The sequence below is a fragment of the Ranitomeya imitator genome, chromosome 6 (genome assembly GCF_032444005.1).
Source record: "Ranitomeya imitator isolate aRanImi1 chromosome 6, aRanImi1.pri, whole genome shotgun sequence".
NCBI classification, from domain to species: Eukaryota; Metazoa; Chordata; class Amphibia; order Anura; family Dendrobatidae; genus Ranitomeya; species Ranitomeya imitator.
In genome coordinates, this window is record NC_091287.1 from 50,581,039 (window position 1) to 50,593,766 (window position 12,728).

A 12,728-nucleotide genomic window follows, 5' to 3' on the forward strand; every position below is an offset into this window, starting at 1 on the left:
TCTATTATAACAATAAAAACACACAATATAAAAAGCCGAAATGCCGTCATGCCCCCAGATAAAGCTGGCGGTGAAACGCGCGTCGGGGTGAGGGGACGCCTGAGCATATCTCGAGTGGCAGATTCACGTTTTTCAGGTAATATATATTGTTCACACTTACCTCTTTTATGTCCGATGTCTGGCTGACAGTATTGCATTAGTGGCCACTGCTAGCATTCACCTTTGGATTCTGCCAGCGTGCACTTAGGACATTAGAAGGGATATAGCATGCATACTTGGGCTACATTCCTACCACTTTACGGAGGCTATTTGGGTGGATTCAATTACATATTGGGGTCTGATATTTACTAAAGGGGAGTCATTGTACTGCTACTTACCCTTTTTGATTTCCATTTGTTATCCCTCCATAGAGCCCCCCGTCTCTCCTCCCTTTTCTGCTCGGCATCCCCTAACAGCAGTGGCCGCTAATGCAATAATGTCAGCCAGATATCGGACATAAAAGAGGTAAGTGAGAACAATACATATTACCTGAAAAACGTGAATCTGCCACTGGAGATATTCTCAGGCCCCCCTCACCCCGACGCGCGTTTCGCCTCCAGCTTCATCCGTGGGGCGTCACGGTATTTCTCCTTTTTATATTGTTTCTTTTTATTGCATAAAAATCAACTATTTTATTATCCTTGGATGTCTTCTTATTCCCCCATATTTACTCATATATAAGATTTTTGTCGTTAAAAACAGTATTTGCAGTCTAGTAGCGCATCGTAATGCCCAGTTCTTCCTACTTTAGGGGGTACAAGTGCCCCCTTAATTCTTGGACCCCTGTGCGGATGCACAGGCTGCACCAATGATATGTCCGTCACTGCAGTTAATAATCTCTTACTCTAAAGCGGATGGTTGCAGCGATAGTGGGGGTCCGCGCTTATGGACCCCCTCGGGTGCGATGTTATACATCTCAGAATATAGGAAGAATATTTGATACTTTGTTTCTATTTTCTATTGTGCGATGTTTATTATTTTGTAGATTTGTTTGTAAATATAAAGTGTTTGATTTAAAGGGACACATGGGAAGAACACTGATGCCATTCGATGAAGAACAATGGGGGGGGGGGGCAGCTGTCTGACATTTATATCTATATGATATCATATGTGAGAAGTAACCATCATACATGCCACCATGATGCCAGCAGAGCTGCTGTGCTGAGCCCTGGGCGGTTGTTTCCTCTGCATTTCTTGTATTTTCCATGTGTTGCAGTTTCTCTGTTCACTTCCCCTGTATGATGAAGTGTCAGAGGAGGGGGCTGGCTGCAGCAGGGAGCCCCTCCCCACCTGGTTACGTGTCTGGCAGGTGGGCTGCAGCCCTGGCACAGGATGCTGAATAGACACGATGCGATTCGCAGCAGCAGCAGCTCCTGTCACATTGTGTCACTCAGCTGCCTGGGGAGGGAGGAGAGGAGGAGGGTGATGGCTGCTCCTCCCAGCCCAGGCCCCTCCTCAGTACAGCACATTTTGATGGGGCCATGTGATGTCCTCCAGCAGCAGAGTTGCCCCATGCCCTGCTCTTGCCTTACCTGCAGCTGTCATGGCCAGAAATCCCCCTGCAGCATGCCCTTCCCTGCTGCTGACTGCATGCATGGCCATGTGCCCAGACCTTTCCCCCCCACACACCTCTTCTCCACTTATGCCCCATAGCTGGCACCACACACTCGCAGTTTCCCAATGTTTCTATCCTGGCACCTATTGTCATTTTTTTAGGATGTTGATGGCCCCTAAGGTGGCACCAACTTAAGTGCAACAACCTGTGAGTGCCCCAAAAAGTCTCATCATAAGCATCGAGTGCTGCAGATTGCACAGATCTGGTTGCACCGATCTGACTCTCCAGATTGCTGTCTGAGAACAAAAGTCAGTTTCCTATAATACGTGGCAATAATAATGTTATGATGCAACTCCACTAAATCCAGACATGACATGCTGGGAGTTGTAGTACATAGGAGCTGAGGTTACTTTTATGTATTATAGGAACCTGTAGCCATCCTTGACTTCAGGTGCCATCTCTCACATGGCATGCTGGGAGTTGTAGTACCACAGGGGCTGAGTTTGATAGTAAACAATGATGTGTTTATTGCAGTGGACTAGAGGTGATGATAACTCGCCCACACCGGATGCTGGGACTTGTAGTTCCTATCGGAGGCTGGCTGTATGATGTCATGACCTTGTTACAACATGTGGTTGTCCTGGAACTAGAAGTCCAAGCACTACACTACTCTCATGATGACATGCTGGGGCTTGTAGTGCCACAAAGGTAAAGAAGCAGCAAACATAGCTGATTATTATAGCAACCTATGACTGACAGGCCTTACTTTCAGGTGCCAACATCCACAGCACAGGAAATGCTGAGATTTGTAGTACTTAAAGGGGATGAGTGTACAGTTTCTGTCATTATTGAGTTTTTACAACTCATCCTAGAACTACAAGTCCCAGCACACCACAGACAAGGTTTGCTGAGACCTTTAGTACCTATAGGTAAAAAAAAAAAAAATGTTCAGCTGCTGTCATCACTGAGCTTTTAGAAAATAACCTAGAACTACAAATCCCAGCAGAGTCCATAAATAACATGGTGGGACTTGTGGTACTTAAAGATGATGAGTGTACAGCCGCTGTCATTATTACAACACATCCTTGAACTACAAATCCCAGCACACTCCAGAAATAACATACTGGGACTTGTAGTACTTAAAAGGGATGAGTGTAGCTGCTGTCATTATTACAACACATCCTGGAACTACAAATCCCAGCACACTCCAGATATAACATACTGGGACTTGTAGTACTTAAAGGGGATGAGTGTAGCTGCTGTCATTATTACAACACATCCTGGAACTACAAATCCCAGCACACTCCAGATATAACATGATGGGACTTGTAGTACTTAAAGATGATGAGTGTAGCTGCTGTCATTATTACAACACATCCTGGAACTACAAATCCCAGCACACTCCAGATATAACATACTGCGACTTGTAGTACTTAAAGATGATGAGTGTAGCTGCTGTCATTATTACAACACATCCTGGAACTACAAATCCCAGCACACTCCAGATATAACATACTGCGACTTGTAGTACTTAAAGATGATGAGTGTAGCTGCTGTCATTATTACAACACATCCTGGAACTACAAATCCCAGCAGACTCCAGATACAACATGATGGGACTTGTAGTACTTAAAGATGATGAGTGTACAGCTGCTGTCATTATTACAACACATCCTGGAACTACAAATCCCAGCACACTCCAGATATAACATGATGGGACTTGTAGTACTTAAAGGGATGAGTGTAGCTGCTGTCATTATTACAACACATCCTGGAACTACAAATCCCAGCACACTCCAGATATAACATGATGGGACTTGTAGTACTTAAAAGGGATGAGTGTACAGCTGCTGTCATTATCACAACACATCCTGGAACTACAAATCCCAGCAGACTCCAGAAATACCATGCTGGGACTTGTAGTACTTACAGGTACGGTCATCTTTAGAGTTTTTAGCTCACATGCTGGAACGACAAGTCCCAGCTCCCTCCAGACACGGCCTGCTGGGAGTTGTAGTGCCACCAGGGCTGAGAGTACACCCTGTGACATGATGGAAGTGACATTTCCTCCCGCAGCAGTGACAGGATCCCGGTGTGGAGGTGCAGCCTGCTCGGTAGACACCTCTCCTGGGGGTGCTGGCTGCGTCTCCGCCCCACCTGAGCCCCCCACCCCTGGAAGACCACTAGGGGGGCTGAGGTGATGTCGTAAACGAGAAGTGTCGTAAACCAGGTGCGGACCTCGCCAGGGGGAGAGGAGAGCAGCGCAGGGAGGAGGAGGAGGTGGTGGTGGTGTTAGGAGGGGCGGGGGAGGGAGGTGACTCGAGCATTTAGACACAAGAACGAGAGGATCATGGCGGATGGCCCCAGGTGTAAGCGCAGAAAACAGGCGAACCCCAGGCGGAATAACGGTGAGTGTCCGGGCAGGGCTGGGGGCGGGCTGCGGACGGGAGCCGGGGAGCCGGCCGTGCCTGGTGTGCGGGAGAGCGGCGCCGGGGGCCGGGGCTGTGCGCACCGTTATGTTACCTGCTGCCGCCTCCTCCCTGGACCGTTACACGCATCCGAGCCCGTGTGACCGTGCGGAGAGCGCCGAGCCCGCACTGCCCCCCGGTGCGCGCCCCCCGGACCCCCGAACCCAAACTTCCTCCATCCCCCTCCTCCTCATTCTCCAGGTATTGCAGAAGTAGCGGATCAGCGGCCACGTTATTGTAGGCAGAGGTGGCCGCCGGTCCTGGCCTGCGCTGCAGCCCATCAGTGTGACATGGAGCCGCTTCATGGAACTTTCCTGCATTGTGGGGGGCTCGGGGGGCTCCGGAGTCCTGTTACCTGGGAGATAAGGGGGGCGGCGTATTCTTCCCATTCTGCTCCCCAGTCTGGGGAAGGCACTGTTGCTGCAGTACCAGGGTATTGATTGTCTCCAGCACATCCTCTGCTCATGCCGAGCCTGCAGTGCTGGGGCCAGGTATATATGTCTCCACAGGCCAGGTACAGCCCACCACAGCTGCTGCAGAACCTCGTACACCTCTGCTCACCATCAAGCAGATTGCCCCTAAAAGCATAGATTTATATATATTAAACTGTAAAGCGCTGCGGAATATGTTGGCGCTATATAAAAACAAAGATTATTATTATTATTATCTCTCTCTTCCTCCCTGAGTGAAGTTGTTAATGACACAATATAGCTGCTTGGGGTTTTAGTTACATTTTTGATAGTGTGTCCCTTTTTGAGGAGGTAGATGAGACGGTTTTAAAGATGTTCTGCAGTAGTTTAATTTACTGCAGTGTCATTTTTTTTTTAATTGACAGGTAGCTGGGGGGCGACTTTGATGAGAAGTCCAGTAGTGTCGCCCCATGTCCCGAACCCCCCCCCAGATCTCTACTGCTTGCCACTCTGACCTTAAATGGTGGCCTAAATAAGGGGGGCATTTGCCACCCCCCACCCCCCCTTTACTCCTTTTTAGTGCCGCCCCCTTCACCCATTGGCTTAACCCCTATGTGCTGTGTAGAGGACTCTGACACTATAACCCATCAGGGCTGGCACAGCAGAGCCCTCCAGGCTCATCCCACGAGGGGTTAATAGAGCACTTGTATTTGATCATATTTCCACCCACTTTTGAAGGTAATTTTCCTACTGGCCGTCACTCCCCCCTTGCTGGTTTCCATTCCTCTTTTTTTTTTTTAATGACTGATCTGTATCCGGGCTGGGTCCTTATATTGGATGGGTGCCGCTATCTAGGTGCTCGTAGGTTATTTCGGTTGGGGGGTTTCCAGTCTGGGGGTGAGTGGGTGCTGCTGCTGATGGCGAGGATGATGATGACGACGATTCTGGGTGCGGTGAAAGCTGGGGAATGGCCTGCAGAAAGTTTTTTTTTTTTTTTTTTTTTTTTCTTCTTCTTCTTTTGGTCATCGCTCTCCTCCTTCTATAAAGAGGTACCTGCCCGTCTACTAAGGGGTGGTCTCTGTTTAGTAGAGGGGGCCCTTTTTTTTCTTTTCTTACTCCGGCTGCAGCCTATATATGGGAAACCTGTACATTTCACACTCCAGCTGCCCCTTATTCTTCTTCTTCTTGCCCCCCTCCTTTCCCCTCTATACCGTTATTTAGGACTTTCATCCCATCGTCGATGGGCGCAGACTTATTTAGGAGACAGCCGACACTCCCTTGGGCTGAGAGGGGTTAAAATTAAAGATATTTCCTAGTCCAGGAAAATCCAGATGAAGGAAGGAGGGGAGGAAATACTTGTTGTTTTCGCAATCTCCCCCCTCGCTTCCCCCCCCCCCCCACCTTCTTCCCTGCTGCTGATGACACTTTGTAGTATTATGGGTTTTGTGAGGATGATGATGATGGGACTTCCTGTCTTACAAGGATTGTAAAGGGATGGGATTTGCACAGAGCTGCTGCATGACATCCCCTATGGTGGTCCTATTATTATATCGCCGACCTGCCATGAGCAGCCTAGACCCCCATAGTGGGGGATGATGGAGTAGGGATGCAGGGCAAGGTAAGTTTGGGGGATGCTGATGCTGGAGATGATTAGGGGGGGGGGGGCACTTCTTGTCATTGCTGACGACATGTGTTTGGCATGCGGGCATGTGCCACCCAGCGTCGAGACCTGTAAATATGATTACCTGGGTTGGCAAGGGATTGTGGATTCTATGGAAAATGTAATCTGATGCTGTGAGCGAGCCAAGGATCTATTGATTGATTATCTACAGGAAATTACCGCACCAAATGGCAACTACTTATACAGGTAGAGGAATCATAGAAATAAAAATGGTGTTTACTTCATTCCTGCAATGCCTGGCAGCCCCCTCCTGCCTGCTGCCTCCTCCGATCTCCAGGGAAGCATTGATTTACCTCTGGCAATTTTTCTTTTTTTTTCTCCTACCTTCTGTTTGACTGCAATTTTTATAAGCCGCTGACATATTGCGTGGTCCGCTCCTTGGTGCCCCACCCTGGCTGCAAAGGTGCACTGGGCAGGCATCATAGAAACATATCTAATTTCTGTTATTTATTTTTTAATTTTTTTTTTTTTTTTACTGCAAGTACTGACGTCACCATCGTGTCTGTCTTGTATGTAGATAATCCTGCATTTTATGTATTTACTTTCGGTCCTTTAACACTGATGCCAGTTTTGTGTCATTCTTGCAATTTTGTTTACGTAAATAATAAACAAACTGATTAGATTTGTTACATTGTATCATTGGAGTTTTGATTTTTTTTTTTTTTCTAGATTAATAATCTGATTTCTGGGATTGGGGGGCACTTTGCAGCAAGGTGCAACAAAAGGGGGGAGGACGCTGCTACTAGGTAATGGAAGTTGACAGCCTGTAAACTAATCGAGAGCATTTGGCTACAGAGCCGGAGTGTATGCGTGGGGCGTCGCAGTAATGCAATTGCTCATGTATTATAAAGCTGCATTAGAGGTAGCGTTTTATTACTCATCCATCTCCCTTGCATGGAGGGGAAACAGAATTTTGATAAGCTTTTAAGCCCTTTTGCGGTGTCTGGGCCGTACACTGGAGCAGTGCGGAGTATTATCTCTCTGCTCAGTCCAGTAACGGTCAGGACAAATGCTATTAATGGTCTGTCCAGATCCAGTGGGGGAGGAGGAGTCCGCTCTAAAGAATGACTTGCTATTTTCTCCTTTCTAAAATGTCATTCAGTGAGTGAGGAGGTGAGGCTGACCTCTACTCTGAAACGCGTCAGGACCATGGCGGACCTGAGGACCATAGAGACAAACCAAAAACCCCCCTAAAAGATGAGCGTGACCAAGTCTTGGCCTCGAATGACTCGTATCTACTTGTGTATACAGGAAAAACCTTTTATGGATGTAGCAGAGCTGAGTTGGTTATAGGATCTGTGCACACGTTGCGGATTAGGTCACCTTTTTCCTTTTTTCCATTTGTCACAACCAGTAAACTAAACTTGTGCCCATGCATTGATTATTGACTTGCACATTTAATTCTACAACATATCAATTCTTTCAGTGTTTCACTCAAACTAGTGAAAAAATCTGCACCAAAAAATGCATTAAAAAAGTGGCCAAAACGCGCCTACTTTCTGCAGCGTTTTTTTTCTGCCAACAGATGCAGAAATTGCTGCAAATTCTTACCCTAATTCTTTCATTGCTTGCATTTTCTTTGCTAGAGTAAATGGTGAGAGCAAAAATTTGTCCAATTTTTCATTGACTTTGGAAAATACCATCTACATTTACCTGCGTGGTGTCTGACAGCAAAGTCTGCTCTGCTACATCAGTATTATAATGCCAATCCTATTGGTCCAGATATGAGCTGAATTTGTCATTTGCATATTTTAATGTTTGCAGGCAAACGTATCACATGGCTGAGGTTGTCTGTATTGGCACTGATACAGCAGAGGTGAATTTGTAATTTGGCGCGTGGTGTCGCGATCATCCAGTAGCTTTATAGCAGGTTATTATTTATTCCATAAAACAGTTCGGCTCTGCTTCATCCGCGTGTTCCGACTGTAGAATCCAGGCAGTCGAGGCTGCACGGAACGCGCTACTGCGCATTTCTAAAAGTGACCCCCGCTTGCTATCTATATCCCCTGCGCTTCAGGACGGTAACTTAAAGGTGTTAACAAGTGTCAGGACGTCAGGTGGCGGTGACGCCGGGTGATACTGCATTCTTTGTTGCATCGTCCTCCCCCCCATTTTTAACTTTTACTTTCAACCTGGTATCATGTTCTCTGCTGGATTTGAAACTTTCATTTGGGGAATAGAGGAATTCGGCCTAAGTGAGCGTTCCAGACTCGCTTCACAAGGGGAGATGAACTCTCTGGATTGTGGGGTGGGGGAATAAAGAAAAATTAACTTTTATTCAAAATAAAAAAAAAAAATAAAAAAAAAAAATAAAAAATATATATATATATATATATATATATATATATATATATATATATATATATATATATATATATATATATATATATATATATATATATATATATGTCAACGCAGCCTTAAAGGAGTATTTCCATCTTCAAGATCACATCCCAATATGTAGTAGTTGTAGTAATAATATTAGCAAATATCTTCAATTAGAAATGTAGTATAGTTCTTCTGTTTAGCTATGCTGCTTACCCCCATTTGCAGGGCATTGCAGTAGCTTAGGTATCCATGGTTACAACCACTAGCAGGTAACTGTCACTATATGAGCGGTTGTAACCATGGATACCTACACTAATGCATTGCCCTGCACATGGGGTAAGCAGCATAGTTTATCAGAAGAACTGCACTACATTTCTAATAGGAGGTTTTTAATAATATCTATTATTATTATTACACTTACTACATATTGGGTTAGGGTCTTGGAGATTGGAATACCCCTTTTTAAATTTACAGAACCACTTCATGTCTGTGCCATATATCTTGAATATACCTCTCTATAGCGGCGCATGTCGCCCATTGGTTTCCATTATAATAAATGAAGTACCTAAATTAACAAAACTTGTGCCATATGGACAGAAGCCTAATGGGCACTCGTTTGCCCGCAGTCGGGTGAATGGAGCCATGTGGGCCGAATGTTTTCCATAAATGCCAGGAGCTTTCCTATGTAATGACTGCAGAAAGGCCGAGCGAAGGCCCCCGTGGTCTTGTCATTGCGGCCATATTGGTTTTCACCAGAACGTGAAGAACGACTCTAGGAAATTGTTGACAACTTGATGGATCAGGCACAATTGAAGGAATTATGAGTTGTAATTTTTTGCATATTTCCTTGCATTTTGGTGACCGATTCACTTCTAGTTCTTGATTGATGATTTTGTGACTTTTCCTTCGAGGAAACTGATGTTGAAGCCTAAAGGCTCGAGCACGCGACCGCATTACTAATCTGGAATAAACCTCTGGGCCCGTATAGTGTCACGTTCCATTACCTGTCATATGGCGGTGTGTATATGGGGCACCATGTGGCAGAAATTTACCCTTTATAGCCTCTCCCAGCAATGTGTGTAATCTTCAGCGTTTCTGCTGCGCCCTCCCGGGACGACCAAATAGTATTAATGTAAATCCAGGGGCCGAGCCTGCGGACCAGGAATAGCACCGTGCCGGAGAGCAGAGGACATATTAAAATAGAACGGCCATGGAGGTGATCGGAGGGGAGGGCGAGTCTCCTCACTGCTCCGGGTCATTATGTATTCGATTCCTCAGCGCTGTCCTGATTGACTGGACCCATATTGTGTGGATGTGTGGTGTTTTTTTTGTAGTTTGTTTGTTTTGCTTGCTTGTTTGTTTTTGAAAGTGAGGACGAATAAAAACTTATTTAGTTTAATTAATTGAAAAAAAAAATTGTTTGTAATGCAGATATACTTTTAGTCTACAATTTGGATGATATGGGGGGCTTTAAAAGGACCTGTCACTTGTAAACATTTTTATTATTATTATTATTATTATTATTTTTTTTTTTTTTTTAACCTGATGTAACTGCAGGGACCCATCACTCGGTTAGGCCACGAGTAACATCTTATCGGAGCACGTTCGCTCATCACTAATGGGCACCTCTCCTTTAAAATGTAAATCTGGCCTTTAGACAGCTGAGCATAGTCCTCAACTCTTGAGTCTCTTTGAAGACAAGACCCCTTGGCTAATAAAACCAGAATTAAGTAGAAGAGGGAGACCATAGCTCAAGAACCGAGAGTAGCAGGAACAAAATTGTACTCACTTACGTAGCGCCATTAATTCCACATTATCATCATTGTCCCCGATGGGGCTCACAATCTACATTCCCTATCAGTATGTCTTTTTGGAGTGTGGGAGGAAACCGGAGAACCCGGAGGAAACCCACACATGTAAAAAAAAAAAATGCCTTAAACATTTTTGTTTGTTTGTTCAGTACTTGCTATGGGGTGAGATGCTGCCTCCCGGTTATGGGGTGGAGGAAGGTGTGTACACGGCGCAGTCCTGATCCGCGCCGCCTGTCAAGTCATCCTTCAGCTAAACTCATTACATTGTATTGTGAATTCTGATCTTATCCCGGTGTAGAGCCATCTGCTCCGCTCAGCCATCATCCAGATTACGCAGGGCTCATGGCTACCGGAGCCATTGTGCTGTGGATTTGTGTCTCATCCACAGGGGGAGCGCCCCTTGAGGAGCCGTTTTATAGGAAACATGCTCCAAATATATATAACAACGTTCCATACCACAAATGCTACAAATTAGGATGTTAAGCAGCCGCTAAGAAGTGGCCATGTTTTCAATCAAAAGATTAGTGTCTGACCTTCCAGCTCACCAATAGCCGTGATACGTGAACGCGGTCCGGGGCGACACTTTATTTAACTTTTATGGCGGTGTATAAAGTGCTGTATGGACTTGTGGTAGAATAAAATACAGTGCATTGGTTTATTGCAATCATCTTATATATTCAGCTATTCTTCCTCTCTCAATCACTCGCTATGGACTTCTGATTTTTGGCTAACTTCAAAGGCATAAATGAAAAGTGATCCCTCCGACTTATATTCTACAGTAGTAAAGACTTAAATTGACCATTCACATTATTACTTTTGGTTGGCCCCTTTTTTTTATTTATTATTAAAAAGACTTTTTCCCTTTCCAATAGTTGGTAAATTTAGTTGTTTTTTATCATGACAAAAAAATCAGATGCTGCTTACCCTCCTTGGGTTTACTGCTTTGTCTCTGTTGCTGCTGGAGTGTCTCTATATAGGCTGAAAAGCAAACGCCACAATATTATGATACATTTTATGATATTGTAGCTCTATCTATCATATACTCAAAGGGGCGTGTCTGTCAGGGTTCCCTGGGGGCGTGTCTGTCAGGGTTCCCTGGGGGCGTGTCTGTCAGGGTTCCCTGGGGGCGTGTCTGTCAGGGTTCCCTGGGGGCGTCTTTATGCTGCTCTGCATTACTATCCTGTGAGTCACGCCTCCTTGGTAAAGAATGTAAAGATTAACTAGAAGTAAAAAGGCCCACATCTCTAGAAATGTATGATGGATTGGGGGGACACAACTAAAAACTGAATATTCAGGAGAGCAGCCAGAATAAAATAAGCGCAAAAGCAGGACATTTCTAACCTGCTGACAGGTCCTCTTTAAGTGGAAAGTGGGGTGGGGGTAGAAATAAAATGTATGCCCTTTTGGAATCTACTCAGCCAGTTTGAATATGTATGAAGGTATGGCGGGTATATAGCGCAGAATACTAATGACGTAGCTGTACAATGTATTGATGGATGAGAAGTGACCAGAACCTTGGAGCTCGGGCTTAAACCCCGCAGTACAGAGACTGGTCCAATATCTGAATATAATCACAGTATTATAATACAGCCATATACATGATCCTGTAGTCATCATATTTTACTGCCTGTGTTATCGCTGCAATTCCTGGTTTGACCTCGGGTCTCCTGACCTGGACTAAAAGCTTTTATAGGCATATATGACACTATTAGGGTGGGTCGCGAGACCCGCGATGGGGGCGGAATACGCGCCTACAGTCATACACTGATTGCATCTGCAGGAAAACCTTATCTAACCTGATCACTCTCTAGTCTGCTGAGGCGCCCGTAACTGCAGCACTAGAATATATATATATATATATATATATATATATATATATATATATATATATATATATATATATATATATATAATCTTAAAATAAAAAAATAATAAAAACCATTGCAGTTCCCGCTCCATAATTGTTTTCTCTGGATACTACAATTCCAGATAAGGCCTAGTTCATACCTTACAGTTCTTGCCTATCTTGGCTGCTGTAGTATTGTACTGCAGTGATAATGTTGGTGTATTTGGGGGAAAAAAAAAAAAAACTTTCACACCGACCCACCTGTTTTCTATGTCACGCTTTTTTTCTTTTTTTTTCTCCCCTCTTACAAACCACTATCCCTGGTATGTGTATTAGGAGGGGTGAGGGGGATGCCATAACAACCAGATGGGGGGGGGGAATAAAGGTATACTATGGCCGTGTTGCAATCTCTAGCAGTGTGATGCCTATGCATAAAACATCTTTCAATATTTTCATTACATTTGTGTAGACAATTTTTTTTTAATATATATCTGCACTGGTTTTCCGTATTTATGGTCATCATCTGCTAATTGTGTTCATTTCTTAAGATATTTTATTAAGGGGGCTACCTATGCTTAACCCCAACTGAT

At 44.8% G+C, this 12,728-nt stretch overlaps 1 protein-coding gene across 2 annotated transcripts in view; it reads left to right on the forward strand.

Annotated features, from left to right (window-relative positions):
• Nucleotides 1-3,822: 3,822 nt before the first annotated feature.
• Nucleotides 3,823-12,728, forward strand: part of ZEB1 (zinc finger E-box binding homeobox 1) — a 151,506-nt gene continuing 142,600 nt past the window's right edge. The window contains exon 1 of one of the 2 annotated variants that reach the window (XM_069729645.1): nucleotides 3,823-4,002. In XM_069729645.1, the coding sequence (XP_069585746.1) occupies nucleotides 3,945-4,002 (58 nt within the window). In that variant the 5' untranslated portion in view covers nucleotides 3,823-3,944. Of the gene's footprint in view, nucleotides 4,003-5,900; nucleotides 6,091-12,728 lie in introns of those variants that run through there. The other variant, XM_069729646.1, reaches the window with a different exon arrangement.